We start from the raw sequence: 19034 nt of genomic DNA on the forward strand, positions 1-19034 counted from the left end.
TCTGTTTTAAATGGTTTCAAAAAAGAAGGCCTTGGCAAAACAGCAGCAAAAAATCTGTGTTCCTCAAATCGCAGCAAAAGACAAGTATAAATCATCAGTAAACAGTGTACAGACATGGGTGACAGTAGGGGGTATTGACTGGCAATCCGGCACACAGTTCCTGGGTTATCTGATATGATCATAGATCGCTCAGGCGATTGTGCAAAAAGATGTGGCACCAAACACATGGCCAAGTGGCCTATTATTCCACCCCCGTGCAGTTAATCTATTTAAAGTGACCCAGACTATTTTTGACATCGGGGTGACTGCAAACTGTTTGTGTCTAAACTAATTGGTTTACAGTGGGTACAGCTAGAACAAAAACTTAACAGCATGCGGTTACAATGCGCAATTAGGTTGAATGTTAAACAATAATATTAATTTGGCCAGGTTTTCAAACAGAAGAAACCACAAATAAAGGCAACCAATTACAAAACATTGTATCCACAAGTTTATTCTAAAATAGCATCAGACAGGTTATTTAAACCGTTTTTTGGGCTTCCGCATAACTGTTTGTCCTTCATATCCGATATTTCGAGGCGTGGTTATCGTGTCCTCGTTAGTATAGTGGTAAGTATCCCCGCCTGTCACGCGGGAGACCGGGGTTCGATTCCCCGACGGGGAGCTCACTTTTTTCGTTTGCAGTTTTTCCCGTAAACGCCGAAGTTACATTACTAATCACATCTGGTTCGAAACTTGTATTTCCAAAGAGGCGAAATTTGTTTTAATTTGAGTTTTTATGCTCGCATGGGTTTTCTGCTAATGCTTCAAAGTGACAGGTGGAACGGCAAAACGATTTACCACACAATAACCTTTTTAAAAAGTCAACATAATTCAAAATTGGAAAACGTTGATCTCAAACTTGCACAAAGACTAGTCAGGGGAACATTTGTGGCATTAAATATTGCACGTGTCTTTTTTCTATCGTACGAAAACAAAATTTACCGAACACACCGACTACTGTTTTCCCGTACTTCTTTGACACAGTAATCCCCCTAAGCTTAATTTTAACACACCAAAAGCTGGCTAAAACCGTGACAACTGAAACTAAACCAAAAAGGCCTGAAAGAAATACCCTAAACAGCCCCAAACCAAAACCCAGAGTTTTTGAACCGTAAAAAGGGCTTGCGTAAACCTAGATGGAAAAAACTAAACGCATTTAGCAAGGCAGGTTTACAGTCACGAACACGGTTCAAACACAGCAAAACTAAACAAAGAAACTTTTATGCTGACTAAAACACCAACAGCTAAAGACAATGTAGCCTAACCTATAGCAGCTGGTGTTTATACACGTTACTGGATAGTGATGTAAACACTTGTTGCTATCAAACACAAACGTTTTTTCGCAAAAATGTCCCAATTTCCAAAACTCGATATCTATATCAAGCTTCTGTTGTTGAAACAAAAAAGTACAAGACTTCCCAAAGTGTGCTAAGATACGCCAATATGGTTGTATCTCTTCAATGTAAATGTAGCCTGAAAACTTAATGAAAACTAACCGCATAATACGCATTTTAGCACTTTACCAGCTAAACACAAGAAAACGGGAAGCCCTATATTCTCAATGTCTTTTAACATAGGTCGATTTTTCAGTCTTTTTTCGTATTTTTTGTCAACCCATGTCATGCCTTGCCACAAGTCTGTATAACCACATACAAACATTACGCACGAATTTGTGTGTCATTCACGTTCGTTTCAAACAAACCAATAGTCTAACATGAACGACCAAAACCCAGGCAGGAAACCTATAGGCAAACTGGCAGTTTAGGGAAATCGTACTGATGGCGCGGAGAATTTGGAAACACTGATTATGCGTCAAACTTTATTGCGTTTTGTTGGTAGGCTATAAGTTTTACGAAAACCGTTTGGTTTAACGTTGGATTTCTTGTACTTCTGTACGTTTCACTGCTTGTACAGACAAAACCGCAGACATTACTCAAAACAAAACGCATCAGGCGATTCCCAAGTATTTGCATCTTTCGCCGAAACTTAAAAAAGGTAGTTAGTATTTTCCTTACCTATAAGTTCCGAACATCCGCCAGGGATACAAACTTCGGCTTTGGTTCCCAAAAACAAGCACTCCACATTAGTACTGTGTATTGAAATCTTGTTGCGGAATCTAAGGAAGAAAACGGTCGCTATACATTATGTCCAGAATAAGACTAGTTATCACCACCACAACTGTGCAAATATAGGATAACGATAAAATAGGTGTAGGTCTAGCATTTTACTTACATTAGCAAAATCCATGTCCAATGCTCTGTCCAAATTGGCGTTACTCTTTGGTTTGTGTCATTTTTGCTGTATAGACAAAAGATAAACGATAAAATGCAAAGAAAATATTGGGTTAACGGAACACCAACTTACCGCAGTTGTGTGCAAAAAGTAGTACATTGGTATAGTTAGCGTTAACCAATAAAATTGAAACGAAACGGGTTTTTATTAGTGGAACAAATACGGAAGTGAAACAACGAAAGCTTGGTGAAAAATCAACAACAAACAACAGACACCTCTAGGACAAAAAGTTGACAGTTAATTAGCTTTAACTAGGTGAACAAAATCTAGTGAATGTGCAGTAATGCGTAATTTTGCAGTGAAACAAACAGTAAAAGATACAATGTTATGATGATATATACAACTCGCATCCGGAGTGTTTGAAATGTCCAAGAGTGCCACGAAATGCAGAAAATCCAAAGTAGCCAATCGCCTGAGATTTTTCAGAATTTTTTTGTTTAAACCATGATCTACTAAAAAAACATCCAGAAAAAACGGTCTAACACTATATTTAACCACGATTGTTAGAAAATGAAAAAAAATGTTATGGTATTCATATGTGGTCAACATGTAATTGTCAGTGAAAAGAACTTGATCTATCGTTTGTTTCGTCTGTGATCACGTTCTGTGTAATCGCCGTGTTCTTGTCGGCGCCCGCGGGGAAATCTATAAAATACCAAAAGTTATTCAAATCACTAAATAATCACCACGAAATGTCGCTAAACAACTTACCGACGATGCCATTAACCGACATTTAACTGTAACCATACTGTATTGGGGAAAGGTTCGTCCATGGATTAGTGCTAAAACCAGAGTCTTACTGATGTTTCAACCCGTTAATTTACTTTTTGGCGCCCACAATGGTGGATCCGGGGATAAACTATTGATTTGTATGTTGTTGTGTGCTAGATATGTCATTTACCAACGTAAATGCAGTGAAACTTCACCGATTGTGTGTTAAGATCTAAACACTTTCTAAATTCTGTGGGTTTATGAAAATATTATGTGTCAAAAAGCGTGGAAACTGTTTTGCTTATAGCAATAAATGGTGTCGCCTGTTACTTACTGAAGTGTAACGTTAATGTTTTTAGCTTTTCTTTCTTATCCATCAATTTTAACTGTAACGGAAAATATAACAAAACTCATTTAGCACCTGTTAACAAAAATTTACCTATTTGTTTTTCGAGCGTAGTTGCTGTTTTTTTCTTGTCGTGGCCCGTGGGGACATTGCCCCCTCTTGTGGCTAAAAGCACCGCAGTTGTAACACTGCTGGCCTCGACCGTCGCCTCTGTACAATAATATTCCAGGCATTAAAAAGTATCACCAGGCCAGTTAGTGAAACAAAAATATCACAAGACCTGTCTCCGCGCGCATGTGAGCCAGAGGTCTTGGGTTCAGAACACATCGCTGGCGGCGTGATTGCAAACTCTTCTTCGTCTTCAATCCAGTCGCACTCGCGCTCCCCCAAGTGGCTGATTGTTGATGATGATTCTGCACGACACAAGTGTCCAATCAAAAAGCTTTCAGGTGAGTTTTGCAAGTTTCTATGCATTAACTTGGGTAGTTTACTTTCTGTACAAGAGTTACTGGGCACACGATTAGATTAAATAAATTGTAGGTAGTTACCAAATTTAGGCACAAAAGAAGTGCTTTATAACCAGCCTTTAACACAGTGATTCTCAAACTATGAGCCGTGGCACAGTAATGCGCCGGCAAAGATTTTCAAGTGTGCCGCGAAATATTCGATATTTAAATGTGAAAAAAACTCTTTTTTTGTTTGTCATGAAAGCAATCTTTTTTGCGTGGTCGGGCTGAAAAGATTGTCGCAAAAAGAAAATTAAGTTTGTTGATGCACTGCATGCCTGCAAAGTTTGAGAACCACTACTCTAACAATTCAATGTTTTTTTTTTCATATACTTTTCATTTACTTTTCATATACGTCTTATTTCATAGCTTACCGGTTCCTGTGTCGGATTTGTTGCTGATCGTTCGTTTTATCGTCAAATCTTGCATCTTTCCTTCAGACTTCGATCGTTTTAGAATGATTGGAATGTTTTCTACACAAACATCGTGGGACAAAACGTTGTGCAAAGAATACAAGGTTAGCAGTTGAGGTCCTTATCTCATGGGTAGAGCTACTACAATAGGAACCCATAACAGACAAAATTTGCACCGAACATGCCGATAAATGGCGTAAAGAACACAGCTTTTCAAATTAACAGTGAGACTGGGTTAGAGTAAGGAACTAAGTTTATAAGTTGGGTTTATCGCAAATCTTGTTGCGTTAGAAGAATTTCGTATTCCATACAATTTGCTGTGTTTACAAGGTGGTATTGCTGTGTTTACAATGTGCAATTGATAAAATAGTTATAACCTACCACTGAGGACGGTGTTGGATTGGCCAGGCATTTTGCGATAGGAATATCGGCTTAGCTCTGGAAGAGAAGCTGGTGAATGGCGAGTGAGCTCTGCCGACCCGGATTGATTGGGACTCTCTTCTGTTAGAGTTGTAACAATTTTAAACGGTCACAAAAAAACAACCACTCTTTAAGCAGTTTTATAAGTGTCTTAAAATTGTTACCTTTTCCTGGAGGCGACATGGCAGTACCAGGGGGTTGAATCTAAACACAAAATTATTGTCTTGTGGGGAAAATGGCAATTCGTTTTTTTTACTTCTGCTATGTACCTTGGAAGGATCGCCGGCTGACGAAACAGACACAACGATGTTATCGTTTTTGGCAACAACTTGTCTCCACTGTGATTGGGCGCGATGGTTGTTAATGATATCTAGCACTCCCTAAAATTAATTTGGTTTTAGTAGAAAGATAAGCGAGATTTTTGGCTGACATAAAGCTTCAAAGGTATGCTCCTTGAGTAGGAGTGGATTTGTAAAATAAAAATTATGTAAGGAGATATAGGCGTTTGGATTTTTTTTGTGAATTTTTTATTGATATAATTTTTTAAACAAATATTGTTGTATTAAAACAGATTTGGTGATGCATTGGCCTTTTAGCCTGTTACTACCAGCAAACTGTTGAGTGTCGTAATTTTGGCCAATACTTTGTCACCAGATGCACTGATACGACCTCAAAAGTCAAAACAGTACTGTCTGCAGCTTACTTATTATGTAAAGGCTTTATGTTTTATAAGCATAACAAACTAATAAACTTTTTGGTATTCCTATCAAACTAATTTTCTGTTATTTCTATGCATATCAAAGTCCGGTTACCTTGAGTTCAGGAAAGTTTTGCAGATAAACCGGCATCTGTGGTCCCAGTCGTTGTACAAGTTGATTAATATTGAAAGGAATGCAGTATCGACAAAATTCGTTCCTCAAATCTGGAAATCTTTGCATCTGTTTGCAGTGGTTAAGCAAAATTAACGATTAGTTTTGAAAGGAGGTAATTTTTAGGGGGTAATTACGTAACGTCATAATTCGTTAAGTTTTTTTGAATGGCGGTAAATGAAATTCATCTCAGGGATAACAATAACAATAACAAAAAACGGTGGAATAACAAAAGCAAACAGTAAGAAAGAGATTAAAAATCACCTCATAGTCGATGCACTGGTAGTATATAGGTGGTGGTAGAAGGCTCCATAACCATTGCTGCTCCCTGATCAAACCTGACCAATATTTGCGAATGCTGATGGGTGGTTCGCCGATTCTGCAACAGAACAAGCAATTGCTTTCAGAAAACTACACACCAGTAAACACTGCATAAAAGTTGCCTATTAAAACACATACTGTACCAGCTCTTCCAAACTAAGCTCTTACGCGAGGGTCGTGAGGCATTTAAGCTGTCACCATAAAGCTAAGGTAATACAACGTTCGTGCAGACATATATACTCCAAATACATTTGAGAAACCATCACTTTAAAACACAACTAAACAAAATCATTCAAACCGCAAAACTAGGCTTCTGTTGCATAAAACAAACCTCAAGTGTAACCTCACAAGCGTTTCAGATCTTATAAGAATTATTATGCAGTAAAATTTGTTTGGATAACCCAGTGGTTCTAAAACTTTTTTTTGTTGCGACGCCTCTGGAAAAGTTTTCTGGTCTTACGACGCACCAGCAAATGAAAGTTAATGAGAAAACTTTTTATTGTTGTGTTTATCGATACAACCACCAAAAGCCACGAAACGGAACTATTCTCCGAGAATTGAACGACACACCAGGTCGTCCCGACGCACAGTTTGAGAACTACTGGGCTAACCCGATAAAAAGCTCTGAAAAGAAGTGTTACTTACATTCCAGAGTTAATAAACTCAGTCGAGTTCTCTCCAAATATAATAAGTGTGACATAACGCAGTGACGCACGTTCACTTGATGTCCACTCAATGTCCTGCGCCCACACTTCTGCAGGAAGCCGGATCATAGGCATACCAAACGACAAATCTGGAGGCACCATATATGCTCTCGGACCAGCCGGTTCCTTTAAGGACACGCCTCCAACTTGGGTAGGCTCATGGTGTCTGGGCATTTGAAACTGACTGGCGTTTGCGCTTAGTGCGTGGTGCTGTTTGGTTGTGGTCGCTTGCCAGTTAGTGTCGATATGTTGGTTATCGGCTACACAAAGACTTGAACATTCCGGTGTGTATTCGTCAAGATCGGCCGTCATGTCAGCGGTTGTATGCTGATGTACTTCGTCGTCGTCCAAGGATAAATTGCTCGGCTGGGGAAAAAGGAAATGTAGCGTAGTCTGGTGGATGCAAACATTTTTTGGATATTAGAAGTGTTTTCAAAAAATAGTTAGGGATAGATATTTTATTCCCGAAAATTTCGGACTAACCTACACTAGAATACACTACACTACTTTCATCAGTGCGATAGGCGTCGATTCCCGGAGTGGCAGGGGTGGAGTGCCTCCACACTAAATCTTTGGGGTGGAAGCCATTATAAAATAGCTATGCTGCCACCCCAGAAATTGCCTGGCTGTATTTATATTTGTGCATTACAGATACGCGTTTCTTTCATTCACATGCGCTTTTTCTAATGGTAGGTATATTTCGAGCATGTGCAAAGCAAGCTACGCGAAATCCCTTTTGTTTTTAAACAACGCCTGGGGAAAACTTATTTTGCGCTACTGATTTTCGTCGAGTTTGATCCAGAGCAAGTCTGAACAAGAAAATTTATGATATAAAATCGACGCCTATGATCAGTGCTGTTATGTTTTGCATATAAAGTTGTTTGTCGACCTAATCATTACGACAATATAGCAACAATTAAAAATGTACGACGTCGCGATAAACAGCAAATCAATTCAGAAATTATGCACATACGGCAAAAATTTAACAGCTGCCGATTCAGTGCATCATGTGCATCGTTTTGGGCAACTTGTGTGATACCTTCTATCAAAATGGCGGATCCGCAATTAGCAAAATTCAGATTTAGATGGGAAAATCAAAGTATCAAAATGTCAGTCTATCTATACTCAAGACTGAAAATTTTCAATCTCTAAAGTGAATGTACCCTTAGCAGTCTATTTGCAGACCTTTCGAAATTGACAAACCAAAACCTAAAAAAAATGGTCGAAATTTTCAAATAACTTTTGTTTTTTATGAGAGTAAATGAATATAATGTTAAAAAGTAATGAAACGACTTACCGCATTAAATTTAATATCGTTGTCCGGGTCCTCCTCATTTTCCGCCGGCTTTTCGTTCGACGCGTTATTATTGCAATCAGTAGCAGGCTTCAGAGTGGGTTGTAACTCTAAAATGAGCAACGGTTTTTTCGTACTGTTTTTGCAAAGATCGCAAATTAAACATAGTTGGGATTTTTCGCAGCCTCCGAAGTACAGTAAACATCGGTTAATCCACATAATTTGGACAAAACTGAAGGTACAAATTATTTCCAATGTGGTCTTCAACTAATCGACATCGCCTTATCCGGATCTTCGTCTAATTAGGACATTTTTTGGTCCAAACGGGTCCGGATTAAGAGAGGTTTACTCTATTTTCCAAACTTTACCATACCTTGCATTTCAGCACTGATGTGGTCAGTGTTGTCATCCAATAGTGACTGTGACTGTTGTGGGTCGTCATTGGTGTCTTTTGCTATCAGTATCTTTTTCAGTTCACGTTGAACTGTAAGCACATTATAAGGATAACACAAAAACTGAAAATCAAAAGAATTAGAAACGTCCTCAACCATTATTATGTCAAATATATATTGGCGTAATAATAAATTAGCCAAATTAAAACTCTTGGATAATATAAATTTGCAAGTCATAGTACACCAGACCTATTGAAGACGTTGTATCGAATCAAGCCAGTCACCAAGCATTCCCACATACGGCAAGGCCCTAGCAAGAAAAATCTAGCATGTGGTGAGATTCGAACCTGCGACAGAAGCGGTTCCGGGACTCAACCAATTTAGCTACGCACAAGCTCAGTGGTGAACCCGTCGAAAGTCTAATCACAAGCACCGTTGCCCGCCTCGTTAAAAAATGACTTTGTTTGAACTTTTTGCACATTACTTAAGCTGATGTTTACCACATATTTCCCAAGTATCGAACAATAAAAATGGCGATGCTCGACAGAGTTGGGAAGTTGAAAAAAATCCCGACTCCGACAGAACTGCTATTTTAACCATAACAATAAAGCCTTTGTGTTTCCCTTACACAATTAATTGAAGTTTTAAATAAAGTTGGCCAAAAGTCTTCGTATAACCACTCCTACTCGACCTTACAAAGCGCTCCGCCGAATTCGACTTCACAACTGTGGTACTCGACACGAAGTATTATTACATCGGCACGGCCCCGACCTACAATTTTCAGAACCTCTTATTTTCATAAAACTAAAAGGGTTACCGTTGGCAAGATGCTCCTTCCTTTCTTCTATAGAGGCTGCTTGCAACGCACCAACATGCTGCGAAAAAAGTCCAACATATTTTTATGAGATAAATACAAACACACACACGATATTATACCTGCACAGAACCATCGTTTTCTTCTACAGCTTTTATCTCTCCCAATTCGCCTTCCTTGACAGAATTCAAATTATCTGCTTTACCACCATCAGAACATTTACCATCCAGGCATCCATCACCAGCAGAAGAAGAAAGACCCACTTCTTCTGATAAATCCACTAAAACTCCACAAACGACTTCACACGGGCTAACGTTGTTCGCTTTTTCATCCCAAGAAGACTTTTCCTCTGTTCCTGTGCTTTGTGGAGCATCGGTGGTGGGAGGATGACCGCTGTTCTTTGATAAAGGAACAGTGATCTCGTCTTCCGGCTTGATCGTTTCCCTGACAACCGGGATGTCGTCGCCGCGTAAAACGCGCACATCTTGACATAACTGTGAAAAATATGGCGCTATAATATATTAAACCACATGTCAGATGACTTCTTGTGTAAATAGCAAAGCCACCTGACGTTACCTTTACTTTTTTATCCAGCTCGCACACAAAAATAGTGCTGACAGAATTAAAAACACAAAACTTGGAACTGTAAGCTGGCCTGATAGTTTGGCTCCAAACCCTGAAGTAAAAGCCTAAAACCCGGCGCGAAACTATTTTTTTTAACAAAAAACAAATTATCCTCGGCTGTTGGTAAGATTACCGAACAAATAAGACCGAGTGTTAAGCTAGGCCTGAACAGGTTTTTAGGTTTGGTTTGGGTGACCGCTAAGTAGTTTTAAGAGACCGCAAGTGTTTCATTTAAATACCAAAAAATAGCCATATTTGCTTAAACGAATTATTTATTAGGCTACTGGCAAATTTTGGGAAACCGCTGGAGAAATTTGGGGGACCGTTTCGGTCAAACCATAACCCATAGCCGTCCTGATGGCTCACGACTCTGCTGTTATACTGCAATTTTATTTAACGTTTTGTAGTAATTTATTTAACGTAATTACTATTGTCATTTCATTTCAAGAAAAGACTAAACATATGAAAACTATATCTTGTAATTCGTAATATTACAATAAACCAAAACTAGGCGGCTGACCTATAACTTTTGGGTCCATTGATAACTCACTTTTTAGGTCAAGCCGATTTGTCAGAAAAAAAGAACAAAATCTTTGTCATTTTAAACTTTTTTAAAACGCGGTACCTCCATTTCAGGAAATCGTTAACAAACTAAACTGCTTTGCTGATTCTGCATTGCGTTACTTTTTGCCAAACGCAAGCTTTGCAAAGGCGACACCCATAACACCCTGCGTGCCACCAACTGATGCGCGGTCTCAGGAAAACGGGCACGCCCAGACATGCCATTCTTACTGACGCAATTGCACGAAAAAGATAAACAAACGTAGTTGATTCGCCCTACATAAGCTTGGCCCTTAGTAGGGTTTTTTGGTCAAAAAGGTTGTTATCTTGTTGGCGCATTATCCTATTACACTTTTACGCTCAGAAGCAGTTTTGACAACGAAGAAAAATAATTGACAAATGAAAAAAGTGGTATTCGAGTTTCAAAAACAAACTAGGTTAAGTACTTATATGTTTGAATGCTGTAAAAAAAGTATTATTGAGATTTTGAATGCTGTAAAAAAAGTATTATTATCTTACCTTGGGCTTTTCTATTTCTTTTTCTTCTGTAAAAAAGGGAATTCGTAAAAGAATGCAAAAGCAAAAACTTTAAACTACATGCTTTAGGCCAGGGGTGTCCAACTCGAACACACAGCCGTGCCAAATTTTGTTTTAGAATATACTCGCGTGCCACTGTTTGGTGATTTTTCCATATCATTTCGTAAACGTCCCAACGAGACGGGCTCAATTTATTATACACCAAAAACCTTTTATTATGTTTATGCGACACAAGATGCAAATAGTTTGCAACGGGGCTTAAGTTTTGTCAAAAAACTGAACAATTTAATTAGTGGGTTGTGTAACTTTACTAAACTTTAATGAAGTGAGAATAATCATCTGAATTTGCAAAAGCTTGTGTGCCATTTTCAAATGCTTAGCGTGCCACTTTTGGCACGCGTGCCACGTGTTGGACACACCTGCATTAGGCGAAACCAGTGGCCTTTACGTTTGCTCGGCAATTTACTAAATTGGCATCAAGGCCTGTTGCATGGTTTACCAAAAAATGATATGCTATCGAAATGTTGCTTTTGCTCAACAAAAGTAAATTACGAAAATCTTCCAAAATGTGATACGCCACACTAAATTTAACTGAACCTCACACTAATGACGTGGGCAAATAACAATTATAGCTCTGTTAAAGTCTTTGCCTGTGTGTATCTTGGCCTGAGGTAACATTACTCACGCACAATGAGAAACCTACAACAAGACATCTAAAAATCTAACAGTAAATTTTCTTAAAAACGTAAATTGCACAGTAAGAAAGTTACTGCCAATAGATGGTCAAATTTTAGTTCAATTATGCTGCTGCGATTCACCTGGCAAAAAAAAACTTAATTCAACTGTCCCTTTGTTATGATTTTGCAATTGTATGTTAATCCTTCATCTAACTGCGCCTGTTTTGCTGTTAAACTGGTTTACATACGAAGATGCGATGCTATTTTACCAACGACACCTGAAGGTGCTTCCCCGGAAAGTAAATCCCGAAATACTTGCGGTTGATTCATAAAGCGTGGAGCAGAAATTGCAGACGACAAGCTGGTATTAAATGTAGTAGAAAGCATTTAACTCATTCGCTTCTCCTAGAACGGCCTGTGACTACGTTATGTTGTATAGATTGCCCAAGTAGCCTTTAAATTGGGTGTTGTTCTCAAGTCCTTTTTGGGTCAGAAGGTCAGCATTTTCAAAAAACTGTAGATTTGATAGATTTTAATGTGACCAGCCTTTTTTATAGCTTGATGAATATTTCAATGCAATATTGCTATGTGTCCTTTCACCAAGCAAAATAAACTCAATCAAAATCAAGTGGTTTACCACCAAGAAACTTTCGTACATGGTGAAACCAGTTACTATGAATTTAAAACAGATCACTAATCATACACAATTATATCTAGAAGCCTAAGTTTTATCGAAGACCCTTTTGCAATTTATGACACTCAGTGTCAGAACAACACCCTTTAGGCAAAATTGTTACCTTCTGTGAACAGAGTTTTAAGGCTGACATCACCCACTGTGAGGTCCACCAGCCATGTTATGAATCTATCACCAGTTTTGAAGGGAAGCTGCAAAACAATACTGAAATATTGAACAAGAATTATTTTTTAAATATGAAAAAAATATACCATAGGGACAAAGAAGTTACTTACAGGTCTTTCCATTTTGACTTTCATATTCTGTTTGCTATCCAGCTGTTTGCTTAGTTTTTTACGAACTAGCGGTGTCCACTCCTTTACTTTTTCTGGTTGGTCAGCCTCTGTTTCAACTATCACATTCATGCACTGAAAATCAAGAAGCAGCCCAAATCTTATTTCTTAACACTTTTGTTTGTTTTTGGCGTCAATTCTTGGTGATCCAAAATATGTTTGAAGGATCAGAATGCCATGAACTTATTTTAATTCAGTTCTGTAATATTATTTTTGGGCAGTTTTTCAATTTCGTAAGTTATTGGGCTATCAATTAGTTCCATCGGGTGGAACAATGCCTTTCTTTATGGAAAAACGAAAAAGGTTGACAAAAGATTAGAACTCATCAGCCGAATGTTGTGTAGCTATTTATTTATTTATTCATCCATAAGGATTGATAAAAACAAGTTCCTGATTATTATTAAGGCAAAACATAAATAAATCAACACTTACGAAATAAGGAAAAGATTGTGCTAAATCATCAAGAGCGAAGAATAATAATTTGCTTGCTGGAACAGGTTTCATTGGAGGATTTTCCCAATTATCAACAAGTTGCAGCTGCACATCCAAATCCTGAAAAGAAAGTAGTTGTTGGTATTTGTTTATCTTTTTAACTTCGTGTATTATATATACACTGTGTCTTGTCAATAGACGCAAGTGACATAGTAAAGTGGGTCAAAAATAATTGTTACACTGATAGTTTTGTATAGGGGTTATTTATGTCATCATGTGTGTGGTATGCTGACAAAGGGCAGAATTTATAACCAAGGTACCAAGGTGGGTCAAAAATAACCAAGGTTGACACAAATTCCTGAGGTGTGTTACAATAATTTAAACAAAAAATATTTTATGCATACTGCTACAAATAGTAACATTCATTTTAATACTTGTGATTGCAATGTAGTACAGCTTGACAAAATAGTGACAATAAACCTTAGCCTTGCCATTTTTTTTTATTTATTATTTTACGACAATCAGACGACAGTCCGGAAACTGAAAACTGTCCTTTGTCATACTCTTAGCAAATTGCAAAAGAAAAGCCAAAAAGCTAAGCAATTAAATTTATGGGTAGAAACAATGTCACTTAAGTTTTTTGCATCACATAAACAACCATGGCAGTGTATGGAGTTTGACCTGTGTAACCTACAGTGGTATTAGCTAACTACTCTAAATACATGAGGCATCAATACTAAGACACCAGCCTTGTTAGCACTAAGTTACATGAATAGTGGGCAACTAATACATAAAAAAATGTCTATACAACATGCCTTTCGTCTTCTTTGCTTTGACCTTCCATCACCTGGAATGGTTATAAAGCATCTGTGCATTTTAGTTTGTTCTTTGTACTTCACAGCAATTAATGTTGAATTTTGAGCTATCTGTGGTATATCAGATTCTGGAATCGATTCCACCAACTTTTGTTCAGATGCTTGCCTAACAATCACAATAATTGAATTAGGGTTGGCAAGCCGGTCAATTGACCGCACTTTATTTGACTGGTCAAATACTATTTTGTAATTTTAACAATCAAATGTGGTAAATTTTCTTGGACTTGCTTTTCAGTTGTTGGAAAGGGTAAATTATTTCTAATAAACCTCAGGTAGAACAGTTTAGGGCACACTCTTGTATTAATAAGTGCTTTTAAAGCCAATATAGATGTGTTCTGTTCATTTGAACTAAATGCCAAACAATTAGGAGATACTTTTCATTTAAAATTAAGATCTGATTTACGTTATGGCCATCTTTACAAGGTTTACAATGCAATTAAAAAACACGGATCACTTCTAGCACCGTTTTAGCTTAATAAAAATCGATTGTGATATGTCCATGAGGGGAAGTTAGTTCATTAGTATTTACTTGTCGCACATCTTTACTGACAGATAAAATATCTATTTAAAGCATCTGTGTAAACTTGTAGGTCCACAGACCTTTTTCTATAGTTGATCCAAAAATTGTTTGTAGCTGTATATTTAGCCTATAATTACCCTGAATAATTTTTTGTGAATTAATTACTTATTGGGATAAAGTACGTACATATCAAGCTTTTGTATATTCCTTTTTTGTCATGAATGGAGATGTGACAACAGCGTAACAGCATAAATTTCAATTTTAAGCAGGATAAGCGAGTTTTGCAGTTAAATCTCAGTTAAAATTAGACTTTAATCTGATGTATATAGAATATTATGAGAATCCAGTTCACAAATGCGATTACTGAATGAAAATTACAGACACACATGTGGGGCCATTGATGAAATGAAGCATGCAATGTAGTAGGAAAAGTCTGTAATATAATGTAAAGTGAACATTTCCTATTTCACAAACAAATTTACATGAGTTGAAACCTTCATTTCCATTACTTATGGTTTAGAAGAAGATTTAACTTCCAACTTTTAACTAAAATTGCAATTTAATAATGTGAATAATATTTGACCTATTTGACAAGTATTTGACCGGTCAATTGACCAGATTTTATTTGACCGGTCAAATGCCCAACCCTAAATTGAATACTTGTCAGAAATAGTTTTGTATTTTTACGACATCAAGTTTATGACAAACAGCATCTGTAAAAGATCTTTGAAACTGTAAAAGTGTACTGTGTTGAAAGTAGCAGTAATTTTGTTCAACAGATTTGTCGTTCAACTGGTCTAGTGCTAGACAAAATATGAGTACAATAAACTTTGATAAATACAGACCCTTTTTTTTTTGTCTGGAATATGTGAAGAACTGGATTGACTGATGCTGATTAGTTAAAGCCTTATTAGAAGACATTTGTACCTCCAGGTTTCTGTAAACTGGCGAAGATCCAGATTAACCAAATTCGGTTTAACAGAGGTTTACTATATTTTGCAACACCAGTTGAAAGACAAGTTTGTGAAATATGCAACTTTGCAGACGAAATGTAAAAGCTTGGACCAAAAACCTTATGGCCTACTTAAATACCAGAAACAAACTTTGAATGTAGCATTTTAGAAACGAAATGTTTGATAAATACTACAAAATAACACTTACAAGAGATAATATTCCAAAGCATGACAAATCCAAACGCCATGTTTGGCTACAGAAGGCTGGGGAATGGAAATCCAATTGTGCCGAGGATTTAACATCGTTTGGCTCACAAATGAACTCGGGATAACATATTCTGTTTCATCGCTCAAGATTGTGTACAACTCAGTCACAATTTCTTTGTTATTTTGCAAAGTATCTAAAAAATGAAATGCTTTAACAGTAGGGTAGAGAGTTTTTTTACAAAACAACTTTGATGTTATTTTATTTCTACTGTAACAGTTTGCTAGAACAACTTTACTGGTACACACAGTAGGGCAGTGGTGTCCAAACTGTGTTTAATGGGTGTCAGTTTTTATCAGGTGAAAACACCAGCAGGCCAACGTATTTTGCGCTCAACTTTTTAACCTTAGAATCAAACACAAATACACAGAATAAATAAGATATTGGATTTTGTTGCATCATGACCTTGTACACTTACTTTTTACTGGCAAAAATAAAGTTTCATGGAAAGCTTTTGCGTGGGGCAAAAAAAATCAAAACTATGGCGGGCCATACACGCATTTTTAAACAACGGGCACAGGCCACATGAAAAGCCGCTGATGGCCCTATTTAACCTGTTGGCTGCGCTTTGCACACCCCTGCAGTAGTGTAAAGGGTAAATCCTTATTTAAAGAAGCCAACTTATATACATGTTCCATTAGGAAATTGAACAATTTTATACACTTTCTACCACCACAAATTGAACTCAAAGATTATCAACCATTTCCTACCTGCTGCATGAAATTGGATCTCCTTAAGTTTAATATTATTCATCCATTTCAATCCACTTTCATGAATATCGCCCAGATCAATATCAACATAAGGTCCAATGCTTGGTAGTGAATTTGCTAGGATCTTCTCAGTTTCCTCTTTTAGTTCACACAACTGCAAAATCATGCAAACATGCATGATTAACAGTATGAATATAGCAAAAACACTGAAAAATATATGCATCAGCTGTAGCTGCATTGACAGCCTCGGAAAGAGGTAACATCTATAAACTATTATGTTTTGAGTAGATCAGTGATTTTGAATCTGTTCCGCATAACCCCAGTGTTCCGTAAAAGATCATCAGGTGTTCTGGGAGTAATTTATTACTATACTAGTGTTCTGTGGTTTGCTTCATTTATTGTTGTGAAACTAATAAAAAAAATGTTTGGTGGGTCTGTTGCTGTTTAAGCACAATGCGCTAGTCGAGTGTTAGCTTGTTTACTTTATTGTAACAATATAACATTTCATTTGGTGTTCTGCAATATTATTTTACAGCATAAAGTGTTTTATGGTGCGAAAAAAGGTTGAAAAACACTGGTGTAGATATAAAAATGCATAAACTTTTCGGTTTTAGATCGTGTTAGCTTTTACAATACCTTTTCAAACTGATGATTTTCTTCTTTAAGGTCCTCCTCTGAGACAGATCGGTTTTGTGCAGTTAACTTGCTTAATAGGACTTCACAATCCTGACAAAAGATGAAGAATCAACACTTTAACCCACAAAAAATATGACACAAAACTTATGAGCAACAACTAAAAAAAATGAATTTCCTTACATTTGCAGACTTTGTTGCAATTTCTTTTATTTTCTCCCTCTGTACATCAGCCTTTTTACAAAGTTTCTGTACTTGGTCTTGAATTTCATTATTGATTTCTTTTTCTTTGGCAGTAAGTTGATCAACAAATGCATTCCAAACACTCATTAGCTTCATATGCACAAAGTCACTGGCCTCATCATTTCTAAAGATCAACAGGTTGCCAATGGAAAAGCAGTAGATATAACTATTTTATCGCATGTACTATATAAACAGCTCAATTGAACACAATTTCCACTCATTACCTTATTTTAAGCAGGGATCGCTTGACATTGAGTTTGAGAATTTCTTGTGAAGTTGAAGCACTTACAAAACTAAAATTAAACAATTAGACATTCATTTACAGTAAGCTATCACAAAGGTATGTAAACTTTATTGCCAATCTTTAAAAAGATCTTAACGCAACTTATCAGTCCTCTTAGTGAAATGCATTGGGTTATTTTTCATTATATTGTGCTCCCTCCCAGTGTTTATTGTAGTCTATAACAAATGTTATGTCCAGCCTATTAATTGCATATTTTATGCATGGTTTTATAACAAATCCCTGACCTCTGCATTATACCAGACATGTCATAAAATAGTTTTATTGTTGTAAATTTTCATTAATAACAGGTAATTATTCTTTGATACTTTTTTATCTTTTTAACTTCGCTTATCATCGATTGCGTCTTGTCAATAGAAGCAAGTGAAGAAGTGAAGTGGGTCAAAAACATTCCTTTGCAGTGGAAAGATGTCATGCATGTTTGGCAAATGAGTACACCATTGTTCTCACTGTCATTTTCTGCAAACAATGTTTCGATGTAAGCTGCAGACAGTGTGCACTGCTTTGACCTAAGTTTTTATCAGTACAGCTAGTGACAAGACATTGTAACTATACGCAATTTTGCTTCCAGGTGACCGCTAATTGCCGATCTTCCTTTTTTGATCGTTATTCTAAATAGACGATAATGGGTCAATGACTTGGCGGCCAATGATTGGCCTTTTGTTGACCTGTCATGTAGTTACTTGTTGTGTAATTTTCTTTGTTACTGTTATATGCAATTGTGACAAATAAACCATTGATTGATTGATATACACCGGACAATAAGACTAATGTTTTGTCACTAGCTGCTGCATTAATGAGACCGTAAAAGTTTAACATAGTACAATGTCTGCAGCCGGGTGATCAATTATTAGTGGATGCTTTTATAATGTTGCTATGTTTAAGATTCACTGCACATGGAAAGCTCAAAAAAGCTACATTATCTTATAATTACGATACTTTTCACTTCTAAAAAACGAAAATGGTAGTTTGTCATAAAAAGATTGATTTAAACAACAATTAGATTTAACAAACTTGTCACTTGCCATTTTGGATGTCCACACACGAAAAGCAAATGTGAGTAGGGACACCTTCATCACAAAATCGACACACTTGTTTCGGAAGTAACTCTTCCATTTTTACACAAAGTTTTACCACCAGACGTTAGCTATTAACACTAAACTCTTAATTTCGTAAATCTGTTTCGCCTTAATTGCGGTTTGTTTTATTAATAGAACAATTCAATTAGGTTTATGTACAAACGTATTCACTCAAAAATGCAATCCACGGTGTCGGATCAGCTGACAAAATTGTGGTGCCGAAACGCGCGAATGTGCACGCGTGATTGGACACAGGAAAAATTAATTTATTAGGTGGGGAGTCGCGGACCGAAACAGGTCAAACTTAAAATCCCTTTTCTGATGGATGTTTATGTTTACAACTGAATCTTGTGTTGCTGATGCAGGTGAACTCATTTTTAAAACTCCAAAACAACTGTTTATCAACGAGTGAAACAATCGAAAAAGCTGAAAAAATCGGCGGAAAACTTTGCAGCGGCTCCTGTTTTATAGGCG

The 19034-nt window shown here is 37.0% G+C and overlaps 2 protein-coding genes and 1 non-coding gene across 6 annotated transcripts in view; 1 reads left to right on the forward strand and 2 right to left on the reverse strand.

The window, feature by feature from the left end:
• Positions 1 to 2379, reverse strand: part of LOC145213402 (uncharacterized) — a 32214-nt gene extending 29835 nt beyond the window's left edge. For 2 of the 3 annotated variants that reach the window (XM_080081655.1, XM_080081653.1), the window contains exons 1-2: positions 2275 to 2364; positions 2058 to 2158 (exon numbers count right to left, since the gene is read on the reverse strand). The gene's annotated coding sequence lies outside the window, so the exon portion shown is untranslated. Of the gene's footprint in view, positions 1 to 2057; positions 2159 to 2274 lie in introns of all 3 variants that reach the window. The other variant, XM_080081656.1, reaches the window with a different exon arrangement.
• Trnad-guc (transfer RNA aspartic acid (anticodon GUC)) lies at positions 593 to 664 on the forward strand. The gene has a single exon. It is a non-coding gene; the product is annotated as a tRNA-Asp (tRNA).
• Positions 2380 to 2460: 81 nt separating the features above from the next.
• On the reverse strand, positions 2461 to 18702 carry LOC145213403 (uncharacterized). Of its 2 annotated transcripts, none has more exons than XM_080081658.1 (26): positions 18507 to 18702; positions 17790 to 17940; positions 17405 to 17473; positions 17121 to 17304; positions 16941 to 17030; positions 16305 to 16458; positions 15538 to 15730; positions 13797 to 13962; positions 12982 to 13101; positions 12493 to 12624; positions 12321 to 12408; positions 10829 to 10851; positions 9247 to 9618; positions 9128 to 9185; positions 8292 to 8402; positions 7922 to 8028; positions 6566 to 6990; positions 5864 to 5978; positions 5543 to 5668; positions 5000 to 5110; positions 4895 to 4934; positions 4692 to 4811; positions 4272 to 4370; positions 3672 to 3804; positions 3485 to 3601; positions 2461 to 2979 (listed from the first exon to the last, which is right to left on the reverse strand). In XM_080081658.1, exons 1-26 carry the CDS (start codon positions 18595 to 18597, stop codon positions 2910 to 2912), a joined length of 3465 nt encoding a protein of 1154 aa, XP_079937784.1. In that variant the 5' UTR covers positions 18598 to 18702; the 3' UTR covers positions 2461 to 2909. The 2 variants fall into 2 exon arrangements, with proteins under 2 accessions (XP_079937784.1, XP_079937783.1); XM_080081657.1 differs by having other exon boundaries at positions 10829 to 10854; positions 18507 to 18701.
• Between the last annotated feature and the right edge of the window lie 332 nt (positions 18703 to 19034).

Source organism: Phallusia mammillata, chromosome 2 (genome assembly GCF_965637545.1).
Source record: "Phallusia mammillata chromosome 2, kaPhaMamm4.hap1.1, whole genome shotgun sequence".
NCBI classification, from domain to species: Eukaryota; Metazoa; Chordata; class Ascidiacea; order Phlebobranchia; family Ascidiidae; genus Phallusia; species Phallusia mammillata.

Excerpts from the sequence above, each read along its gene's own strand:
- LOC145213403 (XM_080081657.1), bottom strand. The coding sequence starts at position 18,597 with ATGGAAGAGTTACTTCCGAAACAAGTGTGTCGATTTTGTGATGAAGGT. Across the intron at positions 12,625-12,981 it reads CACAATCTTTTCCTTATTTC|TGCATGAATGTGATAGTTGA; the intron begins GTAAGTGTTGAT and ends CTTGATTTTCAG. Across the intron at positions 6,991-7,921 it reads ACGATATTAAATTTAATGCG|CCGAGCAATTTATCCTTGGA; the intron begins GTAAGTCGTTTC and ends CTTTTTCCCCAG.